Source organism: Saimiri boliviensis, chromosome 15 (genome assembly GCF_048565385.1).
Source record: "Saimiri boliviensis isolate mSaiBol1 chromosome 15, mSaiBol1.pri, whole genome shotgun sequence".
NCBI classification, from domain to species: Eukaryota; Metazoa; Chordata; class Mammalia; order Primates; family Cebidae; genus Saimiri; species Saimiri boliviensis.
In genome coordinates this window covers 88,611,167-88,636,454 of record NC_133463.1, presented here as the reverse complement: position 1 = coordinate 88,636,454, position 25,288 = coordinate 88,611,167, and the positions used below count along the sequence as shown (strand labels likewise).

The window sequence follows — 25,288 nt, the reverse complement described above, 5'->3', positions numbered from 1 at the left end:
TACCAACCATACAGTTTTCGTATATACCTGTTGCATGTGGCCAGCCCCATATTTAAGCTAGAAATAAAATTCATGGTCATGGTCCTAAGGAAGTATACAGTCTCCTGCTGAGCAGTCTAGAAAAGAAAAAAAAGGAAGAAAAAAAAGAAGTATACAGTCTAATTAAGGAAGATAAAACTAACTCATTCAAAGTAAAGCAGTTATATTTTAGCACAGATATGGTTAATGATTCTAAGGTTGTAAACTCAAACATTTAGTAGATAGGTATTCTGTGCTTTTGTTCACATTCTATGTGAGCTGGCTACTCTGTCCTCCAGGGACCATGTCACCATTACAACCTGAAGCCCTTCCTTGAGGCATCTGGCACGTGGGCATGCCTCCTCCAGAGGTGAAGAAAGGGATTGCAGTCCCTGAGTCGATGATACAGTTATATTACCATTCATATTTCTCTTGTTTGAAAATGTTTTATTTCCTGGAAACATATAGTATACAATTAGTATGAAATCTAAAATAAATAAAGGTATTTAAGGTATTTTGAAAATATACGACAGCTAACTTGTTAAGCAAAAACACAATTTAAGGGATTTTGAAAGTATGACACATCTAACTTGTTAATGAGCATCTGCATTTAAAAGAAAGATATTGATAACATTCATTTATTCTACAGATCTTTACTGAGCACATAGTGTACTCAATGCTATGCTAATGGGGATTTTTTGACAAACAAGACAGGCAAATTACCTGCTGTCTTGAAACTTACATTTTAGTTATGGAGAACAGAGAGTAGTAATGTAAATGGCAATGTATTATCTCTCTGTTATGATGTATAATTATATATAAAATGATGTGTAATGTGAAAGACAATAGTAAATGTACATAATGACTTTTTGGCTTTCAGAGCAGCGCTGTTTCTTGGTTTGTCTCCTGCCTTCTTGGTTGCCCCATCTCAGTCTGCTCTGACATTTTCCACCCTTCTCCCTTACCTCTTCATGTTGGAGAGTGCCAAAGCAGTCCTTGGACCTCTCTCATCTCTCTTAGTGATTTTGTCCAGTCACATGGGCTAGGCTACTTCTAGATGTCTGTTTTTCAGCTCAGATTTCTCTCCTGAACACCAGTCGCAGTATCCTGCTGGTCATTTTGCCTGTGTGACTTGGCTGTCTTACTGACATCTCAGGCTTATTACATCCGAAGCTGAGCTTCTGATCTTCCCCTTCCGTCTTGTCAGTTTTTCTTGTCAGAAACCTGAACTTGACTCTCTCATACCTGCGTCATGAGCCACCTTTGCCCTAGCTTCAGAGTATAGCCAGAATCTCAGCCCTTCTCTCCATCTCTGCTGCTACCATGTTTGTCCAAGCCACCATCACTTGTCACCTGAGTTACTGTGGTAGCCACCTGCAGAATTCCCTTTCTCTAACCTTGCCTCTCTGCAGCCGTTTCTCAGTACCACAGCAGAGTGTTCCTTCACAATTTTTAGGTTAGGCCGTGGTACTCCTCTATCCAAACCCTCCCTTGGCTCTCCATTTCACTTGCTTAGACACATCTTTCTATTAGCCTTGAAGGCCCCTTCGTTCCTCTCTGATTCTATCATCTTCACCCTCCTTCCTTCCACCCTCTGTGCCAGCCTCACTGGCTTGCTCATGCTCCTTGAGCACGCTGTGCACTGTTCCCTGCTGTTCCTTAGCCAGCTCTTTCTCCTCCCTCCTTCATTTATTTGCTCTTGTCTCATCTGCTCAGTGAGGACTACCTCATAGAGCAGCCTCCATCCCGGTCTCCGTATCCTGATCTGCTCTCTCCCTTTTCTGTAACACGGTTACCTTCTAACAGACTATGTAATTAAGTCACTATTTATTGTCTGTGTTCCTCTCTGTAATGTCAGCCTGACAGGTACAGGGACTGCTGCCTCTACTTTTCACCGATGTATCCCAAGCACTTAGAATAGTACCAGAAACATGTATCTTCCATGCATGTTTGTCAATGAATAAATAAATGAATTGATGCAATGTTTCATGTGCATGACCATTTTTCTCAGGGGATTTTATATTGAATGTTTTTAAGTATTCCTCTCATTTTTGAGATTTGGCTTTTCTGATTCTGTCTGGTCCATAGCCCACATAGTTGCAAAACAGACAGCTTTTCATGAATTGATTAATTATAGCAAACCTTTTTTCATGTGTGTGTGATTCTATAATTTTTCTAACACAGGAGAATCCAGCTTTGGCAGTTGCAATTAAAACATGTAAAAACTGTACTTCGGACAGCGTGAGAGAGAAATTTCTTCAAGAAGCCTGTAAGTTTCTAGAAATTTCTGTTGAACTCCATTTAACTTTCTATCTATGAAATCCAAACTGTCTCTTAAGAAATAAGAAAAATAGGCCAGGCGCGGTAGCTCAAGCCTGTAATCCCAGCACTTTGGGAGGCCGAGGCGGGTGGATCACGAGGTCGAGAGATCGAGACCATCCTGGTCAACATGGCGAAACCCCGTCTCTACTAAAAAATATATTAAAAAAAAAAAAATTAGCTGGGCATGGTGGCACGTGCCTGTAATCCCAGCTACTCAGGAGGCTGAGGCAGGAGAATTGCCTGAACCCAGGAGGCGGAGGTTGCGGTGAGCCGAGATCGCGCCATTGCACTCCAGCCTGGGTAACAAGAGCAGAAACTCCGTTTAAAAAAAAAAAAGAAATAAGAAATAAGAAAAATAATGTTTTGACTCTAAGGAGACAACTACGTTTATTATTTTGCCTTGCAAATTAATGTCTAAATTTGTACAAGCACCTGTCTACAGATTTTTCCAGGTAAATTATGTTTTATGTGTAAATGTAGATGGATGTACATTTCCTTTATACTTTGGTACTTATGCCATTACACATCTCTGCCCTGGAATTGGTGCAGATATTTAAGTAATCCTAATCTTGATGCTGCCCAGACCCTGGGAATGCAGAGGTGAGCACGACACACACAGTCCCTGCCCTGATGGAGCTCATAGACTAATGAAGGAATAGGGCTCTATGACCATTCCCCTTATCCTGCTACAAAATCAGAACAAATCACCCAGGCCGAGTGTGGGGGCTCACACCTGTATTGGGAGGCCAAGGCAGACAGATCACCTGAGGTCAGGAGCTTGAGGCCAGTTTGGCCAACGTGGTGACACCGTCTTTACTAAAAATACAAAAAATCAGCTGGACATGATAGCACACACCTGTAGTCCCAGCTTCTCAGAAGACTGAGGCAGTAGAATTGCTTGAAACTCAGGGGGAGGGGTTGCAGTGAGCTGAAATTGAGATTGCGCCACTGCACTCCAGCCTGGGCAGTAGAGCAAGAGTCTTTCTCAAAAAACAAAACAAAACATGAATAAATCACCCAAAAAAAAAGAGGCTGGGTACAGTGGCTCACACTTGTAATCCCAATACTTTGGGAGGCCAAGGTAAGAGAATTGCTTGAGACCAGCCTGGGCAACATGGTGAAACCCTGTCTCTATAAAAAAAATTAAAAATTAAAAAAAATTAGCTGCACATGGTGACTCATGCCTGTAGTCCCAGCTACTTAGGAGGCTGAGGTGGGAGGAGCTCTTGAGCCTAGGAGGCCCGTGTTACAGTGAGCTAAGATCGTGCCGTTGCACTCCAGCCTGAGTGATTGAATGAGACCCTGACTACAAAAACACTAAACAAAACCATCACTCAAGAAGAAACCTCAGAAAAGGACTCTTCCCAGGTGGTTTTAGCTAGCAGCAGTTAACTTGTTTTTTGAGGCAGGGTCTTTTTCGAATCTCTCTGTGTCACCTCCCAGACGCGAGGGATCCTCCCATCTCAGGCCTGCAAATAGATGGTACAACAGGTGTGCACCACCACATCTGGCTAATTTTTTTTTTTTTTTTTTTTTTGGAAAGACGGGTTTTTGCTGTTTTCCAGGCTGTTCTAAAGTCCTAGGCTCTGCCTGCCTTGGCCTCACAGAGAGCTGGGATTACAGGTGTGAGCCACTGCCTGGCCCTTAGAAATCATTTTCTCCACCTCCATTCCTCTGACTCTTGGTGAAGAAGCTACCTTGAATGAGCTCTGCATGAACAGGTCTTCTTTCCCAAATGTAAGCGCTTAAAGAGTGAGGATCTTGTACACATCCAGCTCTTTCTTACCTGCCCTCAAGCTGTGATGTTTCTCTTCCTCCTTTCCTGTGGCTTGCCTCATCTCATGCTTCAGGCACCAGCTTAAACATTACCTCCAATAGAGAACCTTTTTTCTCACCACCCTATTTAAAGCCTCCCCTTTGGTATTCTTTGTTACACAGGACTATGTTCTTTTTCTTCCTAAGGATTCCTAATTAAAGCTACATTGTTTACAAATGATTATTGTCTGTCTCTTCCTCTCTTCCTCTAGGCCTTAAGCTCAGTGGGGATAAGAACCATGTTTGTTTTGCTCACCACTCCATATTCAGTGCCCTGCACAATGCTTGACACCTAGAGAACACCCGGTAGATGTTTGTCATTCTGGCGTCCCACATGATGTGTGCATCAAATGAATGCGTTCTGCTTTCCATTTGAATAAATATTTACCATCTAACAGTCCAATAAATTAATAGTCATAGAGTAAACCATGTGGTGACTACGTTAAGTCTCAAAACGTCCTTAATCCTGTTCCTGCGCCTTTGACTTGAGTGCAAGAGAAGGCCTGGCCAATGACTCCTGTCTTGGCAGTTCATTTCTGCAGAGCACCTAGGCCAAGAGAACAGACCACATCAGTCGTCATCACCCAACACCATGTCTGCCTTACCTTTGCTGGTATTCTTGTGGGTTTTATATTTTCAAAAATGCAGATTTTAAAAATTGGTTGTCTTTTCTTAAAATTCTGAACAGTTACTGTGTTCTGATTTTGTAGGACTTTGAAACTGTCATTACAAAAATCAGTTTGTGTGTGTGTGTGTGTGTGTGTGTGTGTGTGTGTGTGTGTTGAACTAACGCTGTTTTCTTCTTTGAGAGGGTTACTCAACAGTTTTTTCAGGGAAATGTGATAGATGTAGTGTATCTAAACTTCTGTAGGGCTTTACCAGACTATATATAAGATAGAAAATATGGCCTTGATCAGGAATTGTTCAACTTTTTGTGTAAAGGGCCACATAGTACATATTTTAGGTTCTTCAGACCATACAGCCTCTGTCCCAAGTATTCACCTCTGTCCTTGTACTGTGAAACATCCACAGATGACAGGACAGAAAAAAAATGAGCAAGAATATATTCCAGTAAAATTTAATTTATAAAAGCAGTTGGCAGCCCCTGGGCCTTAGTTTTCTGCCCCAGATGAGTAAATAACCAGATAAAACTATTCTACATGTTTATTTTTAGTTCAGTTTGGATAGAGTTTCCTAGTGGCCGCAAGATTCTCTTAGCTTTGTGCTGTTTTGTATTTCTAATAATTACTTCTGAGGAAATATGAAAGGCTTGATAATTATACATGAGAATAACATAAAACCAAAAGTTATAATAAATAGTTATTTATAGTAAATCGAAAGTATAATTATAGTAAATATTCTGAGTGCCTTAATGTTTATCCAAAAATATCACAGTATAAGCAATGAACTGAATCTGACAAGGTGAGATTTAATTATATGTTTTGGATTATGTGCTGCGTATTTATATTATTTGGGTTTTTGTTGGTGGTGTTTGTTTAAAAACACTACCAGGTCCTGTTTTTGGAATATGAGGGAAACTTGTAAAATACGTAAGTGAATAGACAGAACATCCCCTGATATTTTTTGATCCATTTCAAAGTCATTCACAATTTTTTCACAGTGGTCAATACCAGCTAGTCTATAACATGTTGACAATATTACATATTGATCATATTTTTGAAATTACTTCTATTATTCTAATTTCCTTGCTTGGCATCATAAATTTTTTTTCCTCATTTTTATAGTCTGTGAAATCAGGTGTTTTTGGAGCCACCGCACCAGGTCACCTTTAAAATCACTTACAGTTTTGAGATGCTGTAATTCTGTGAAGTCTGTCCTGTGTCTTACTAATCCCAATATACTGTGCAAGTAACCTTCTTAGCCCTGATATTAGAAAGTATAAATGTGGCCGGGCGCGGTGGCTAAAGCCTGTAATCCCAGCACTTTGGGAGGCCGAGGCAGGTGGATCACGAGGTCAAGAGATGGAGACCATCCTGGTCAACATGGTGAAACCCCATCTCTACTAATGTTTTGTAAAAATACAAAACATTAGCTGGGCATGGTGGCGTGTGCCTGTAATCCCAGCTACTCAGGAGGCTGAGGCAGGAGAATTGCCTGAACCCAGGAGGCGGAGGTCACGGTGAGCCGAGATCGCGCCATTGCACTCCAGCCTGGGTAACAAGAGCGAAACTCTGTCTCAAAAAAAAAAAAAAAAAAGAAAATATAAATGCATACACCTTAACATACATGTCCCCGGATAGAGATAGACGTATGTATGCAGTGCCCTGTTGGACATCTTGGCTCCATTAGGCAGTCAAACTCATGTTACTGCCATAGGCCACATTTGGCATCAGATTCTCCTGAGAGTAATATAGGACCAGAAACAAAGTATGCCAGAAAGGTAGCAGCTGGCATTTCTCTCATGTGAAAGTCCTCATGGCTGTCCTGTAAACAGTTTTTTTGTGGTTTTTGTTGTTGTTGTTCTTGTTTTGTTTGTATGTTTGTTTGAGATGGAGTCACAGTCTATTGCCCAGGCTGAAGTGCAGTGGCACAGTCCCTGCTCAGTATAGCATCTGCCTCCAGGTCTCAAGTGATTCTCCTGCCTCAGCCTCCTGAGTAGCTGGGATTACAGGCGTGCGCCACCACACCCCCCTAATTTTGTATTTTTAGTAAAGACGTGACTTCACCATGTTGGCCAGGCTGGTCTCAAACTCCTGGCCTCAGGTGTTCTGCCCACCTCAGCCTCCCAAAGTGCTGGGATTACAGGCATGAGCCACCAGGCCCAGCCAAAACAGTCTTTTTTAGGGCCCTGAAAGCAACCAGTTAAATTTAAGAAGACAAGACCACAGTGGTGGATGCAGGAACCAACCTTTTATGTCAAAGTTGGAAAATCTTTTGTGAGTTCCCCGTGGGGTATGGCTTCCAGGGCCTTTCAGGAAACACACCCAGTTACCATAGTCCACACACTCAGGGCAGCTCCTAGCTGTAGCTTTTACCAGGTATTTTTAGTCCCATTTTACCTCCTCCCCCAGCAATTTGCCAGTCAGGAGTGATTTTTACCATAAAGGTGGTTGCCTAGTAATGAATTACACACTCCTACCTACCAGATTTGTAGAAAACCTAGAAAGCTATCCCAAGGTCAGATCTGTCTTTAGGGTGGGAAAAAAGGTCTTTCTTCTTCTCTGCCTCCTCCTCCTTCCTTCATCCCCTCTTCCTTCCCTCTCTGTTTTCCCCTCCTCCTCCATTTCCCGCACCCTCCTCCATTTCCCCCCTTCCTCCATTTTCCCCTCCTCCTCTCTTTCCCCTCCTCCCCCTCTGTTTCCCCCTTTCCCTCCTCCCCCTCCTCTTTCTTCTTTCTTCTTCTTTCCCGCCTGCCCCGGGCTCCCACCCCCCAACATGTGCAGAAGGAGAAGGGTTTTTCTTAACAGTGGTTATCTTAAACCTCAATAGTAGGACATAACTTGTTGTGCCAATTTATGCCCATTTGTGAGCTGAACTGACCTATGGAACTGAGTTTAAAATTCCCCCATTGCCAGCCTCGTGTCTTAATTGAATTAGCCCTCAGAAAAGCTGAAAGACTTTTCAAAAGAATAACTATGGAGAACTTTCTTCCCTAGTAACAATGCGTCAATTTGACCACCCTCATATTGTGAAGCTAATTGGAGTCATCACAGAGAATCCTGTCTGGATAATCATGGAGCTATGCACACTTGGAGAGGTACTGTGATCCCCAAACTTTACCTTCTGTACTCAGTGTTTGAAATCTTTTGCTTAAGAAAGGGAAATATAAACAGTTTATATCTTGGATTTTCAGGAGAGTTCTGATTTAGAATGTGTGTCATTATGGTTTTGGTTCAGAGAATATGGGTATAAATATCTTCATAAATTCCCAAAGCTTCCCCTTATGCAGTAATCTTTTTGGGAATTCTCTTTGTGGCATCTTTGCTTTGAAAGACAATGTTTTGCTCTGTTACCCAGGCTGGAGTGTAGTAGCACAATCACAGCTCATTACAGCCTCGACCTCCTGGGCTCAAGCGATCCTCTCACCTCAACCTTCCAAGTTGCTGGGACTACTGGTGCATGCCACCCAACCCGGCTAATTTTTTAATTATTTATAGAGTTAGGGTTTCATTATGTTGCCTAGGCTGGTCTTGAGCTTCTAGGCTCAAGTGATCCTCCTGCCTTGGCCTCAAAGAGTGTTGGGATTATAGGTGTGAGCCACCACACCCAGCCATAGTTTCGTTTAAAAATGTTAGTAACCAAGTGAATAGCTCTCCCTTTCTCTAGAATACAGAAACAAATCAGTGCATCATCAGCACTTGGAAACTCATTAAACAGATAATTGTGCCCCACCCCAGGCCTGCTGAATCAAACTCTGAGTGGGGGGAGCGCTGTGTGAGTTCATCTGCTGAACATCTCTTCCTCCTCTACCTTATATTTCCAAATCAAATGGAGTACATAGTGCATAATTTTTTGTTCATGGTACTTTTCTGCTTTTGCTTTTGGAGAGTTTGCTAATTCTTCTGGCTCAAAATATATGGCCAAATATTTCTCTCTTAATCAATTGGTTATTTAGAATTAGAATATTAAAATGTGTCTGCCTTTCTTTGCCATGTTAGCATTTACCTCTATTAATGGTGTCAGTGGTAGCCTTGTAGCACCATTTACCTCTATTAATGGTGTCAATGGTAGCAAAAAAACTAGTAAGCCCAGTCCGATTAATACCCAACATGACTGTTCTGCACTTCTGCATCCAAAACTTCATGGGGAAGGAAATAAAAGCGGGGAGATTCCTTCTTGCCTCTGCTTTCTGCTCATTACACTATCCTCTCACCTTTTCAGAACCACAGTAAGCTTTGAACTGAAGATAAATTGACTGTGGATTAGCCTTGTTTGAATAGTAACTAGATATTTTTTCTTCTAATTATTATTATTTAGCAGTAAGTTTTACTGTGCTTTTATTCATTCCCTTGTAGCATATCTTTCTATATTTTTAAATAAATTTGTAGTCAAAAAGATTTTAATTTTATGATAGGATTTCAAATAAAAATTAAATCTGAATCCAGGGTTTACATGTTTCATTCATTATGCTTTATTAGAAGAGACTTGAAGCCATTCTAATATTATTAAAAATGCATTGGAAACAGCATTATTGTTGAATGTAGCTTTTTTGCTTTTGATTTCGATTCACTAATCACTAAGCTAATTCTTTTTTTTCTTCTTCTTTTGGCCATTGTTCCAAAAGCTGAGGTCATTTTTGCAAGTAAGGAAATACAGTTTGGATCTAGCATCTTTGATCCTGTATGCCTATCAGCTTAGCACAGCTCTTGCATATCTAGAGAGCAAAAGATTTGTACACAGGTAAGATACAATTATAAAGCTGTTAAGTTGCCTTCTGAAAAGTAGTGGTCACGAAACAGGGACCCATTTGGACCCTTTTAGTCCCAGGGACCCCTTTGGTACCATTTTATACCAATTCTCCAACATTGTATTCTTTGTGTACCTTTGGAATCTACTGTACACAGTTACTGGCAAGTAATGCTGCATTATGTCCTACCAGAGTGAATTGCCATGGTATGTTCATACACAGTTTAAAGGATTTTTACACACATGGAGTTTAAAACATATTGTGATACTTTTAGGTAATTTATTCCATACGTAAACATTATTGAGAACCTGTACTTAGCAGCAGAGCAGTGAACATGTGGCAGTGACCTCTAAAACAAATATCGTCCTGGAACTTTACAGGATACCACTGCCTTGTGAGTGACATCTGTTGGCATTCTGGAGAATTTGTTTATAGCCTTAGGTCTCTAAATGGAAGTAAAGGCCCTTAAAATACGTTTGACAAGTATTATATCGAGTTGGTGTTTTGTTATCCGACATTAAAACAAACTTCATCCAAAAAAAGAGAAAAAAATAAACAAAAACTAAGACTCTAAAAAAATAAACTGCATCAGCAAAATCATATACAAGTTTTCAGAAGGCAACTTTTATTTAATGGTATCTCTTTAGGAATGGCAGTGTTATTAGACCCCAGTTGTATGTCACTTGGTCTGTCAGTTAATGTAGTTGCTAATACGATTTTATGAACCAGTAATAAGGATTTTCATTCTTTTAGAATATTACTTTGCCATCTTTCAAAATAATTGTATTAATTGGTAAATATCTGGCAAAAATAATATATATGAAGTAAATTTTTGTGTGCATGTGTGTATATATATTAGATTTATGATATATATCTTTTAATAAATATCATGTAATCTGCCTGCATTGTATATAAGCTGTCTTTCAAAGTGCCTATTGGTATGTTTTTATATATGAGCTTGTACATTTGTTTTTCTTATGTTAAGTCTTATTGTCTTAAATTCTTCTTTATCCAGGGACATTGCTGCTCGGAATGTTCTAGTGTCCTCAAATGATTGTGTAAAATTAGGAGACTTTGGATTATCCCGATATATGGAAGATAGTACTTACTACAAAGGTAAGAAATCAGAGCAGTACCTAAGAAATAGGCTTGGAATCTTTAACATACTGCTAAAAACAGTATGTTCTAATATGCTCCCCTGATTTTTGACAGAGATATAAAATTAACTGAATGGAGGAAGCAACAGCCTTCTCAATAATGGTGCTGGAGCAGTTGAATATCCTTAGGAAGAAAATAGACCTCTAAGTCCCATTTCAGATTAAATCAGAATGGACCATAGACTTAATTACAAAAATTAAACTTTTAGGAAAAAAACACATAAGAGTAAATATTTGGCATGTAGGGCTAGGCCCCAGGGATCTTTAGACTTGACACCAAAAACAAGGATGCATAAAAGGAAAAAGTTGATAAACTGAACCTCATAAAAATTACAAATATTTTTTCTGCCAGAGACCCTGTTAAAAGCATGAAAAGAGAAGCTACAGAGTAGAAGATGCATGCCAACCACATATCTGACAGAGAGCTAATATCAAGAATATAAAAGGAACTCTTAAAACTTAGTAAAAAAAAGACACAAAGAATGCACTTAGAAATGGGCAAAAACCGGGAAGAGACATTTTAGTGAAGAGGATATATGGATTGCACATAAGCATGTGAAGATGCAGATGTTGAACATCTGTCTCCATTAGGAAAATGCAAATTAAGAACACAATGAGATTGCAATACAGACCTGTCAGTTTGTTAAAATAAAGAATATGCTGGTGAAGAGGCAGAGAAACTAAATTGCTGGTGGTAATGTAAAATGGTAGAGGCATTCTGGAAGAGAGTTTGGCAAATTCTTTACAACTTAAGCATACAAGTATCATAGGACCCAGGAATTGCACATCTGGATATTTCTTCTAAAGAAACAAAAACTTGTACACAAAACCATACTCAAATGTTCATTGCAGTTGTATTTGTAATAGCCAGAAATTTGAATTAGCTCAAATGTCTTTCAATCAGTAGGCACATCATCATCTTACATCAGGTGCAGCTGGTCGTATGGATTGTCTCAGTGAAGGGGACCTGACTTAAAAATATGGAGGCTGCTAACTTCGGCAACTTTGATTTCATTAGTTTGGTGGGATTTTTGTTTGCTTGTTTTGAGACAAGGTCTCACATTGTCACTCAGGCTGGAATGCAGTGGCACAAACACAGCTCACTGTTCAAGCCTTCCTTCCCTGTTAGCCTCCGAAGTAGCTGGTACTACAGGCATGTGCCACCATGCCTGGCTAATTTTTTGTAGAGATGGGTTTTGCCATGTTGCCTAGGCTAGTCTTTGATCAAACTCCTGAGCTGAAGCGATTCTGCTGCCTCTGCCTCCCAAAATGCTGTAAAGCAGGAACCATTGTGCTTAGCCTCCATTCGCTTTTTTAACTGAAATCTAGCTCATGTAAGTTGTCTTTAATTTTGCCAATCTTGGAATCACATTGAATTGGTTCTTCAAAGGATACTGAACTGTTTTTCTGAATAATATTTTCATATTCCTAGAACTTTAGCTAAGACTTAGATAAATCCATATTGTGCTATTCATACTACTAATTATGATGATCATTTTACACAGGCCAGATTCTTTCTCAGTGTATTTGATTTTTATATTGCAGCCAAATGAGCCCAGATTTTTACATGCAAATCTAGTCTCTTATTTTAATTTCATAACTATTCTCTTTCCATATATCTTCTGTATATTATTGCCTGTCACTACTTTATTTTAAAATTCATTTTTAATTTTGTAAATTAATTTTTTTTTTTTTTTTGAGACGGAGTTTCGCTCGTTACCCAGGCTACAGTGCAATGGCGCGATCTTGGCTCACCGCAACCTCCGCCTCCTGGGTTCAGGCAATTCTCCTGCCTCAGCCTCCTGAGTAGCTGGGATTACAGGCACACGTCACCATGCCCTGCTAATTTTTTGTGTTTTTAGTAGAGACGGGGTTTCACCATGTTGACCAGGATGGTCTCGATCTCTTGACCTCGTGATCCACCCCCACCTCGGCCCCCCAAAGTGCTGGGATTACAGGCATGAGCCACCGCGCCTGGCCAAATTAAATTTTTTTTAAACACAGGATCTTATTCTGTCACCCAGGCTGGAGTGCAGTGATATGAGTACAAGTCATTGCAACCTCAACCTCCCTGGGCTCATCATTCTCCTGCCTCAGCCTCCTTTGTAGCTGGGACTGTAGGCACACGTCACCATGCCCAGCTAATTTTTAATTTTTTTGTAGAGATGAGGTCTCACTTTGTTGCCCAGGTTGGTCTTGAACTCATGGGCTCAAGCGATCCTCCCACCTTGGCCTCCCAAAGTGCTAGGATTACAGACATGAGCCACTGTGCCTAGCTGTCTGTCACTATTTTAGCAATGATCCTTTGATACATGAAAAGAAAATTGGTTGTTTATTCATTTTAATTATTTAGTCATTTAACTTAAAAAAGACTAAGTCAATTTTCCACTATTTCTAAATACATTTTATATCCAGCTTCAATCTTAATTGGTCCAAGTCCTAGAATTCCAATAAAGAACTAAATTCCCAATAGTATGATGTCCAAATTTTCATGTCATTTGAACAGCATTTTAAACAGGCAGTTGAAATTTCACACAAATACCATCTTAGAAAGGTTAATAAGTACACATTCTGTTAGGCTATAGAAATAAGTACAAACTCCAAAAGGTTAGCGATTCTTCAAAATGCTCCTCTTTCTAGGAATTCTGATCATCTTCAGAGGCAACTCATTGCTTTCAGAAGAAAGTCCAGACCTTTGACATGCTAGCAGAGCCAGCTGCTCATGCTTCATGCTCTTCTGAATCAGGGTGCTGTTCCTGTGCCCTGCTCCCTTGAGCAACCCCTTCTGCTCTTACATCCTCTCCCTGCAGCCTTCCTTGGCCACTCTCTCAGTCACTGTTTCCTCTCCACTTTCAGGGCATATGGCATGTATTAGCTATCTCTGTTACACCTTGTACCAAATTTGAGTATACTTCTGTATGTTTTTTAGAATGAGAATTCCTTGAAGAAAAGAATTCTGGATTGCTCATCTTGAGAACTCAGCAGTTGAGGAAATGTTTATTAAGGTTTTGAGTGGTTTTCCTTTGTGGCACAAAGAAAACTTTTAGGCCTGAAAAGAGAGCTGATTTCAGGCTTCCCTGGAGAAGTCCTTCTCATCCCTTGCTCCTTCCTGCTCTTCACATGCCTGACCATTTGTGGAGTCTGCATTAGTGCATTCACTTAGATATCTAACTTATGTTTGTAATTCCCCAAATCAACACTCAAGATGCTTTCATACATTTGAGGACATGCACAGAGCAACAGAAAAATTGAGTGTTCCCTAATATGCACATATCCAGCTGAAGTCCAGCAAGGCTGCAGTCTCCCTCCTTTCTCAGTCAGAGGAGGGAAGACATGGTCAGGGCTAGCAGGGGACAACACAGAGTAGAGCCAACAGCTCAGGCACTGATGGTTGGAGGGGTTTGAATCCCAACTTTGGCACCTGTTAGTGGGGCAGCCTTGGGCAAGTCACTTAACACATCGGAGCTTCCTTTTCTAAAGGAAATAGAACCTACCAGAATGAGTTGTTTTATGAGTTAAAATTGTAATCTATGTGAGATAAGAATATGTATGTACATATTTCTCCTGAGAGCAGGGGTTTTGTGTTTGCAACAACTTTGTAAAACATAACTATCACCAGTGAGGGTTGACTATATATGTTTATTATTAATAGGACATGTGTATAGCAAGTGTTCTAACCTACAGATAAGGACCTCTTCTGTTAATTGTGGAATCTTAGGTAACGGAGCTGCACGCTAATACCTCTGGTAAACCGGGGTTTGCTCTCTCTCCCTGTTCTCTCCCTCTTTGTAGAGGGAGGGATATTAGTGTTTTATTTATCTACCATCAAACCATTCCTCACCCCTAAGTGACCTCAAAACATCCAGGAAATCAAAAGCAGTTCTGCCTCAGAAATGGAAGTTCCAAGGGGTCAAATAGTTAAGGGTTTTCCCTTTGATACTGAAAATCTCAGCTAGCTCTGTTAGATTCTTAAGCAGATAACAGGAAATTTTCTTTTCTAAAATTAATCTTCTAGCTTCCAAAGGAAAATTGCCTATTAAATGGATGGCTCCAGAGTCAATCAATTTTCGACGTTTTACCTCAGCTAGTGACGTATGGATGTTTGGTGAGTATTTCTAAAAGTTTTGTATTCTTTAAAATTATATTTCATATGTTGCACAAAATAAACATTATAACCTGACCATCTCCTCATCAGACTCCTTTTAATTCATTTGACAATAGTCTGACATCTGCTGTGCATCAGCTTCTGGGCGCACCTTCTATAAGGGTCCATTGGTTCTGATTGGCCAGCTCCTTCCATCACTCTTCTTTTTGTTCCCCTTTGCTGTCTCTTATTTCCTGACAGGGGGATATTTTGTCTGTTTCCTTCTTTCTCTTCTGTCTCTCCCTTTGCCATCTCATTCATTTCTTTCATGTAAATGATGTTAAACAGTAAACACCTGGTCCCTCAACCCTGAGTATCTAAAATTCTATCTTACCCCTTTATTCTGGGATCTAACCTCCTTCCTGACCCCTATTTCAAGACTTTAAAGTTTGATCCTTTGTCTTCTGTAGCTTCTACTTTTTTGATGTCTTCATTTGTTCCTTCCCACCTACTTTAAGGTTGTTATTCTCCTGTTCTGTGGTTATTGCAGTTCCTCCTAGCTGGTTTTGAAGTGTGGCAGTCATGTATTCTTTGCTACTTACTTAAACTACTTTATTCAGATTTTAAAGTTATTCACTGTTTTCAACATGAATGGCACTTCCCTCCACTCCGCTCTCCTTTTTTCTTGGTATTATTCCTTCTACCCAGAATGCCTTATCCCTATACCTTCTCCTCCAGTTGAAATCCTACCTAACCCTCAAGGGCCACTTTAAATGTCCTTGAAGCCTTCCTTCTCCTTTCTGTCCATTCCCTACACAGATTTTCTCATTGTCATAACACTCATGTTGGTCCTGTGAATAGACTAGTGCACATATTATCTCTGCTAAATTAGAAACTACTCTGGAGGAAATGCCCTGTTAAGATTATGTACCTTTTTTTCTCCTGTAACAATAACTTGATCAAGTATGTGTTCTTATTTTCTTCTATTTACTTACTGTTGATTCTTAATCACCATTTAGTGCCCTAATAGATAGCTAGGTAAAGAAAAGAGCTTTCAAATGAAACAGGATATGGCATGACATGATTAGAAAAAGCTCTGAAGTCTAATTGACGTGGGTTCAGATCCCAAGGCCTTGATTATTAGCTGTGTGATCCACAAAGCAAGTAACTTACCCTTTCGGACAAATTTCATGTTTCAGAACTTCTAAGATGCCTATTTTTTTACATATTAACTTTTCTGGAACTGGAATGTATCTTAAAATCAATGGCATTTTACAATTGGTAATAATTGGGGGTATTTTGTAATGTAGTTGTCCTGGCTTGCACTCCTGTGGACTTTGTTTTGTTGCTATAATGTCTCAATGGTTTTTTAAATGCTCTTTTGGTAAGAATAAAATAAAAATTCTAAGAGGGAAGAAAGAATTGTATCCTAGTTTAGTTGTTAACATTCTCCCTTTTTCAGTCATATAAACTAATGATGTTTTCTATAATCAGTGGATGTGATATATGTCAAATGTGGTAAAATGCAGTATTTAAAGAAACATAAGGTTATTGTGAGGATTAAGATAAGGCTGGGCACGGTGGATCATGCCAGTAATCCTAGTTGTTTGGGAGGCCAAGGAGGGAGGATCACTTTTACCCAGAGTTTGAGACCAGCCTGGGCAACATAGCAAGACCCCATCTCTACAAAAAATACAAAAATTAGCTGACTTGAGTGGCTCATGCTGTAGACCCAGCTACTTGGGAGAGTGAGGTGGGAGATTTGTTTGAACCTGGGAAGTGGAGGCTGCAGTGAGCTGTTAAGGAAGACTTTGTCTCAAAGAAAAGATAATATTTGTAAAATATTTTGAAGATGTGCCAGGAACACATTAAGTTCTCAAGAAATAATCAGCAGTGTTGCTACTATTGATAATATCGTTATAACTTCTGGTGAGAAAAGCAGCACTAAGGCATTGTTTTTGTCAGATACTCTTTACATTGAAATTCTTGGATTTTTTTTTTTTCTGTGAATTCTTTTTTTGTTGTTGTTCTTTAAGTTCTGGGGTACGTGTGTAGAATGTGCAGGTTTGTTACATAGGTATACACATGCCATGGTGGTTAGCTGCATCCATCCCCCCATCATCTACATTAGGTATTTCTCCTAATATTATCCCTCCCCTGCCCCCCACCATCCCTGACAGGCCCTGGTGTGTGATGTTCCCTGTCTGTGTCCATGTGTTCTGGTTGTTCAGCACCCACTTATGAGTGATAATATGCAGTGTTTGGTTTTCTGTTCTTTGTTGAGAATGGTGGTTTCCAGCTTCATCCATGTCCCTGCAAAGGACATGAACCCATTTTTTTTGGTTACATTGTATTCCATGGTGTATATGTGCCACATTTGCTTTATCCAATCTATCTTTGATGGGCAATTGGGTTGGTTCCAAGTCTTTGCTATTGTAACAGTGCTGCAATAAACATATGTGTGCATGTGTCTTTATAATACAAAGATTTATAACCCTTTGGATATATACCCAGTAATAGGATTGCTGGGTCAAATGGTATTTCTAGTTCTAGATTCTTGAGGAATTGCCACACTGTCTTCCACAATAGTTGAAGATTGACACTCCCACCAACAGTGTTAAAGCATTCCTATTTTTTTCTACATCCTCTCCAGCATCTGTTTTGTCTCCTGATTTTTTAATGATCGCCATTCTAAGTGGTGTGAGATGATATCTCATTGTGTTTTTGATTTCCATTTTTCTAATGACCAGTGATGATCAGCTTTTTTTCATGTGTTTGTTGACTGCGTAAATGTCTTCTCTTGAGAAGTGTCTGTTCATATCCTTTGCCCACTTTTTGATAGGGTTCTTTGTTTTTTTCTTGCATGTGTTTAAATTCTTTGTAGATTCTGGATATTAGCCCTTGGTCAGATGGGTAGCTTGCAAAAATTTTTCCCCATTCTGTTGATTGACAGTTCACCCTAATGATTGTTTCTTTTGCTGTACAGAAGCTCTTTGGTTTAATTAGACCCAATTTGTCTATTTTGGCTTTTATTGCCATTGTTTTGGTGTCTTAGTCATGAGGTCCTTGCCTATGCCTGTGTCCTGAATAGTGTTGCCTAGATTTTCTTCTACGGTTTTTATGGTGTCGGGTCATATGTTTAAGTCTTTAATCCATCTCGAGTTAATTTTTGTATAAGGTGTAAGGAAGGGATTCAGTTTCAGCTTTCTTGCATATTGCTAGGCAATTTTCCAAACACCATTTATTAAATAAGGAATCCTTTCCCCATTGCTTGTTTTTGTCAGAACATTCAAAGATCAGATGGTTGTAGATGTGTGGCATTACTTCTGAGGCCTCTGTTCTGTTCCAGTGGTCTATATATCTGTTTTGGTCCCAGTACCATGCTGTTTTGATTATTGTAGCCTTATAGTATAGTTAGAAGTCAGGTAGCATGATGCCTCCAGCTTTGGGTGGGTGGGTGTGTGTTTGCTTTGTCTTGGCTATGTGGGCCCTTTTTGGTTCCATATGAAGTTTAAGGTATTTTTTGCAATTCTGTGAAGAAAGTCAATGGTAGCTTGATGGGGATAGCATTGAATCTATAAATTACTTCAGGCAATATGGCCATTTTCACGATACCGATTCTTCCTAACCATGAGCATGGAATGTTTTTTAAATCAGTTTGTGTCCTCTCTTATTTCCTTGAGCAGTGATTTGTAGTTCTCCTTGAAGAGGTCCTTCACATCCCTTATAAGTTGTATTCCTAAGTATTTTATTCTCTTTGTAACAATTGTGAATGGGAGTTCACTCATGATTTGGCTCTCTGTCTGTTATTGGTGTATAGGAATGCTTATGATTTTTGCACATTGATTTTGTATCCTGAGACTTTGCTGAAGTTGCTTAAGGAGATTTTGGACTGAGACGATGGGGTTTTCTCAGTATACCGTCATGTCATCTGCAAATACAGACAATTTTAATTCCTCTTTTTCTAATTGAATACCCTTTATTTCTTTTCCTTGCCTGATTGCCCTGGCCAGAACTTCCAATACTGTGTTGAATAGGAGTGGTGAGAGAGGGCAGCCTTGACTTGTGCCAGTTTTCAAAGGAAATGCTTCCAGTTTTGCCCATTCAGTATGATACTGGCTGTGGGTTTGTCATAAATAGCTCTTATTATTTTGAGATATGTTCCATTGATAGTTTATTGAGAGTTTTTATCATAAAGGGCTGTTGAATTTTGTCAAAGGCCTTCTCTGCATCTGTTGAAATAATCGTGGTTTTTGTCTTTGGTTCTATTTATGTGATGGATTAATCCTTAATAGATTTGCATATGTTGAGCCAGCCTTGCATTCCAGGGGTGAAGCCAGACTTGATTGTGATGGATAAACTTTTCGATGTGCTGTTGGACTTGGTTTGCCAGTATTTTACTGAGGATTTTCGCATCAATGTTTATCATGGATATTGGCCTGAAATTTTCTTTTTTAGTTGTGTCCTTGCCAGGTTTTGGTATCAGGATGATACTGGTCTCATAAAATGAGTTAGGGAGGATTTCCTCTTTTTGTATTGTTTGGAATGTACCTCTGGTAGAATTAGGCTGTGAACCCATCTGGTCCTGCACTCTTTTTTGGTTGGTAGGCTATTAATTGCTGCCTCAATTTCAGACCTTCTTATTGGTCTATTCAGGAATTCAGCTCTTCCTGGTTTAGTCTTCAGAGGGTGTAAGTGTCCAGGAATTTGTCCATTTCTTCTAGATTTACTGGTGTATGTGCATAGAGGTGTTTGTAGTAATCTCTGATGGTAGTTTGTATTTCTGTGGGATCAGTGGTGATATCCCATTTATCATTTTTTTGTTGCATCTATTTGATTCTTCTCTCTTTTCATTAGTCTGGCTAGTGGTCTATGATTTTGTTGATCTTTACAAAAAAACAGCTTCTGAATTTATTGATTTTTTTTTTTTTTTTTTTTTTTTTTGAGACGGAGTTTCGCTCTTGTTACCCAGGCTGGAGTGCAATGGCGCGATCTCGGCTCACCACAACCTCCGCCTCCTGGGTTCAAGCAATTATCCTGCCTCAGCCTCCTCAGTAGCTGGGATTACAGGCACGCACCACCATGCCCAGCTAATTTTTTTGTATTTTTAGTAGAGACGGGGTTTCACCATGTTGACCAGGATGGTCTCGATCTCTCAACCTCGTGATCCACCCGCCTCGGCCTCCCAAAGTGCTGGGATTACAGGCTTGAGCCACCGCGCCCGGCCTATTGATTTTTTTAAAGGGTTTTTTGTGTCTCTGTCTTCTTCGGTTCTTCTCTGACCCTAGTTATTTCTTAACTTCTGCTAGCTTTTGAATTTGTTTGGTCTTGCTCCTATAGTTCTTTTAATTGTAACATTAGGGTGTCGATTTTAGATCTTTCCCCGTTTCTCATGTGGGCACTTAGTGCTGTAAATTTCCCTCTAGACACTACTTTAAATGTGTCCCAGAGATTCTGGTATGTTGTATCTTGATTCTCATTGGTTTTGAAGAACATCTTTACTTCTACCTTCATTTCATCATTTATCCAGTAGTCATTCAGTAGCAGGTTGTTCAGTTTCTACATAGTTGTGCGGTTTTGAGTGAGTTTCTTAATCCTGAGTTCTAGTTTGATTGCACTGTGGTCTGAGAGACTGTTTGTTATGATTTCTGTTCTTTTGCATTTGCTGAGGAGTTATTTACTTCCAATTATGTGGTCAATTTTAGATTAAGGGCAATGTGGTACTGAGAATAATATATTTTCTGTTGATTTGAGGTGGAGAGTTCTGTAGATGTCTCTTAGCTGTAGATGTCTCTTAGGTTCACTTGGTCCAGGTCTGAGTTCAAGTCCTGGATATCCTTGTTAATTTTCTGTCTTGTTGATCTGTCTAATATTGACAGTGGAGTGTTAAAGTCTCCCACTGGTACTGTGTGGGAATCTAAGTCTCTTTGTAGATCATTAAGACCTTGTTTTATGTATCTGGGTGCTCCCGTTTTGGCTAAGTTCAGAATCTAATTCACATCGAGATGGTAATATGCCTTGCCTCCTTTGAGGCAAATTTCATTCTAGGTATTGAAGACACAAAAATAAAGTCATGGTTCCTCTCTTTGAGGCATCAGTTTCACATTGTTTTATGATAGAAGTAGATTTGAAATGACAAAAGCTTTTCCCAGGGGAGAAGCAGGAAAAGCGTTATAAAGAACTACAAAGAAGATAGCTTGTGAGGAAGGTAAAGGCACGTTTTTGGCGTGTTCCATCAGTAGCAGGGATCCCAGAATGGCCAAGTGCAGCAGAGCAGCGATGATAAGGTGCTAGGAAAAAACATCCGTCCTTCACATCAGCCAGTTCTCTCCATTTCCTTTCCATTGCATTATATGGTCGTTGCCAGTTTTAGAGTTTTTTGTTTGTTTTAAGGGTGAATTTTTTTAACTTTAGATTCAGAGGGTCCATGTGCAGATTTGTCACATGGATATGTTGCACAGTGCTAAGGTTTGTGCTTCAACTGAACCCGTCACCCAAATAGTGAACATAGTACCCGATGGATAGTTTTTCAGATGTTAACCTGCCTTCTTCCCTCCCCATTCTTTTATTCCCCATTGTCTTTTCTTCCCATCTTCATGTCCATATGTATCCAGTATTTAGCTCCCACTCACAAGTGAAAACATGCGGTGTTTAGTTTCTGTTTCTGCATTAATTCACCTCATAAAGTGTCTTTCAGTTGTTTCCATGGTGCTGCAAAGGACATGATTTCATCCTTTTATGCCTACATAGTATTCTATGGTATATATCTACTACATTTTCTTTATCCCACCCTAAAGGTGAATTCTTAAGAATTATTCAGAAGTGCTGAGAAAGTATTTGATTTCCCAAGGGTAGAGTGTGCTTAAACTTTTCAAGGTCACACTGTGGCATTTATAGACAAGATGACTTGAAGCCCAAATAAGTTCACATCCTTTCCTGGGGGAAAACAGTGACCAGTCCATGAATAAACCAGATAATGATGCCTTTATGCACGCTAGACAAAATGAAGCCAGCCTTGTTAAAGGAAACATTTTAAGGAATCTGAGTATTCCAAAAGCATAAGGCTTACTAGAATTTTCTTTTTTTTGAGATAGTCTCGCTCTGTCACCCATACTGGAGTGCAGTGGCACAATCTTGGCTCACTGCAACCTCAGCTCCTGGGTTCAAGCGACTCTCCTGCCTCAGCCTCCCGAGTAGCTGGGACTACAGGTGCGCACCACCATGTCTGGCTAATTTTTGTGTATTTTTAATAGAGATGGGGTTTCACCATGTTAGTGAGGATGGTCTCGATCTCCTGACCTCGTGATCTGCTTGCCTCGGCCTCCCAGGGTGCTGGGATTATAGGCGTGAGCTGCTGCAACCAGCAGATTTTCTTTATTAGGCGTCAGGTCAGCTGCTCTCATTAAAAACAGGTCAGACTGAAGTGGGGCGGAATCTAAAATTCAGCATTTTTTGAATTAGTTCATTAAGCCATGAAGTGTCACTGTAGCTAGTGGGCCATTTTCTCATACAGGATTTCTAGAGAAATAACCCTCTGAGAAAAATTACAGCATTTTCCTTGATAATAATTGAACATTTTATTATTTCCATCATATTAAATTGTTAGGTTATTCTTATTTTATACTAGAGTTAATATAATGCTGCTTTGGTGGATAATTTGCCCAGTATCTCCCAGCTGGTACTCTAGTGCCTAGAATAACAATATTCCTGGAACCTGGGAGTTACACTCTTCATACTGAGCTCACTGTTGTGTTTTCATTCCCACTCACAGGTGTATGTATGTGGGAGATACTGATGCATGGTGTGAAGCCTTTTCAAGGAGTGAAGAACAATGATGTGATCGGTCGAATTGAAAATGGGGAAAGACTACCAATGCCTCCAAATTGTCCTCCTACCCTCTACAGCCTTATGACGAAATGCTGGGCCTATGACCCCAGCAGGCGGCCCAGGTTTACTGAACTTAAAGCTCAGCTCAGGTAGGAGTTGATGGAAGAGAGGGCCCGGGGGTGGGGGCGCTGCTTCTCCTCCTCGCAGTAATAGCATTTTAAGGTCATTATATCAATATGTCTAAGGCCAAACTATTTTTGTTCAAATGCAATTACTTTTAAAATTGATTTGCATTTCTTTTTACCTTGCTAGAGTCTTAAGTAAATTACATATTTAAAATTTTTAATAAAGATGCAGTTATAGTCATATGTCTCTCCCCTATCTTCTGACTTAGCGTCGCTTACAAGACCCATAATACCTTAGTCCCTACTTCCCTCTCCAGTCTCATCTAACACAACCCTTCATCTCCATCCCCTGACACTGTGATCCAGCAACACCTCCTTAAAATGCTCCTAACACACCTCACTGCCTTTTCACTGCTATCTTCACTCACAGAAATGCCTTTCCTGACCTTTGCCACCTACAAACTCCTATTCAGTTTTCAGAAACCAGCTCAGAAGTTAAAGTGCTTCAGGAAACCTTCCTAATCAACCCTGCCCCCAAAGAGATAGTTAATCCTTTGGCACCTTTGAATACTTCCGTTTTTATATTTAAAACATCCATTGCTCGTTCAGGTGCCATTTTATGGCTCCTACTTTGTGCCAGGCAGTGTTAAAATCCCTGGAGGAAGTACACAGGGACATTATTGTGCTGAATCCCTCAGAGAAGCATGTGCATACTGTACTCTTGTTGCCTGGCCTGGAGAGGTTCTTGTTTGCTTGTCTGTGTCTCCAGCTAGACTCAGAACTCTTGATGGGCATCATTGTGTCTTACTGATTTCTGTACCCCCAGTGCCAAGCTTAGGACCTGGCACTGTATAATATGTGCTCAATAATCATTTGTTGAATTGAATTGAATTGGAGTGTAGAATCAGATTTAATACTGTAATAAACATGATTTTATAATATACCACATAGGCATGAGAAACTTTATTATATAAACAATACCATAGTTCTGTGTGTGCTATGTCACCTGTTTTCACATTTAGGGACTTCCTTGATTTTGTGTGAGTTTTTATGGGTTTGTTTTTCATGCTGTATTTTAGTCTTTTACCTAAAAATTATGAACTGCAGGTTCCAGGCTTTCACAGTCTAGCCCAGCCTTCTCACCACATGTTCAAGCAGTTCAACCTGTTAGACAGGATTCCTTTTTAAGGAGAGTATTTCAAAGAAGAATTATTGACACCCATAGGTAGAAGCACAAAAGGTTCATCCAGTCTGAAAATATTTGCTAAGCACCTTTGTTACTCTGAGCTAGATTCTGTGAGTTCAACAGTGAACAAGACCCAGTCCTTGCCCCTAAAGAGTTTAAAGTCTGGTGGTGAAGGCCGAGGTATCACTGGTTATTAGAACAGAGTGAGTACCACGTCAGAAAGACCAGCTACACTCTTGGTCTTCGTCCCCATGACTCTCACCCATTGGTCTAGTTCCACTATCCAGGTCCCCGTAGAAAAACCCTGCTCTACCTTTCACACGGTAGACCTTCAGGGTACTTCTAAACAGCTTTCTTACCTCCTCTTAGCTTCTTCAAGCTAAAATCTTCAGTTCCTTAATGAATTCTCATGTAACTTAATTGCCTATTTTCTCACTGTTACAGCTGGTTTTTAGACATGCTTTATTGCATGTTTTGCTCCTGTTTGTTCCTTCTTGATCTTGCCTCAGAATTTGACAGATCCTGTCCTTGATATAGTTCCTCTCTGCTACCAGTTCTATCACCCCACCTCCCTGGCACCTCACTGACTTGCCATCTCTCCAACATTACTATGAGTATTAACCAAATTTCTGTTCTCAGCCTCTTATTTTCTCTCAGTACTCTTCCTGGATGTCTGACCCATTCACGGGGCTTTGCTTCTCATCTCTCTCTGTGTGTAGTTCTGGTCCTGCCCTTTGCTCGAGTCCCAAACCTACATTTTAAATTGCTGGCTGGGCATCATGTTTCTCCAGAAAGCAAAGCTGTTACAGTCTCCTCTAAGCCAGCCCTTCCTCCTCACTTCTTCCAGGTTGGAATAGCGTCTTAATCTTCAATACCATTTTGGAGTCATGCTTTACTCCTTCTGCCCACCTCGCATCCCCCACTCTGTGATCTTCTCCCATGTGTCTGGCATGACCAGCTTAGTCAGTCTTCTTGAACTGTTACTGGAAAAATAACTCCCCTGGTCAAAACAACTTTCAGGGAGTTTCTGTTACCTTTTATGTTTGGGCAAAGGCTTCCACAGTAATGTTTAGGCCTTACTTCATTATGGCCTGAGATTGTCTTCCCATCCCTTTCATACACTGTAGCTAAACTAACCCCCACCTCGAACCAGAATGCCTCCTCCTTCACATAGGGAGATCCTACTCATCTTTCTTGGCTTCTTTGACGCACTGGGTCTTTTTTGACTTCACAGCTGACTAGCCTCTACCCTCTGAGTCTCCAAAGCTCTTTGTTTTTCTTGTCAGGCTTACTCTATGCTGCCGTAGATGGCTGCAACCCATGTTCAATTCAGTTCAATAAACACTGTTGAGCACCTACAGTAGCTGAGCCTGGTGCTAGTCACTG

The 25,288-nt window shown here is 40.1% G+C and overlaps 1 protein-coding gene across 28 annotated transcripts in view; it reads left to right on the top strand.

Annotated features, from left to right (window-relative positions):
• PTK2 (protein tyrosine kinase 2) overlaps positions 1-25,288 on the top strand; it is a 353,655-nt gene that overhangs the window by 252,291 nt on the left and 76,076 nt on the right. For all 28 annotated transcript variants that reach the window (XM_074387211.1, XM_039464853.2, XM_039464846.2 and 25 more), the window contains 6 exons: positions 2,203-2,287; positions 7,773-7,873; positions 9,401-9,516; positions 10,539-10,639; positions 14,696-14,785; positions 22,536-22,740. In XM_074387211.1, coding sequence (XP_074243312.1) covers positions 2,203-2,287; positions 7,773-7,873; positions 9,401-9,516; positions 10,539-10,639; positions 14,696-14,785; positions 22,536-22,740 — 698 coding nt within the window. The remainder of the gene's footprint in view (positions 1-2,202; positions 2,288-7,772; positions 7,874-9,400; positions 9,517-10,538; positions 10,640-14,695; positions 14,786-22,535; positions 22,741-25,288) is intronic.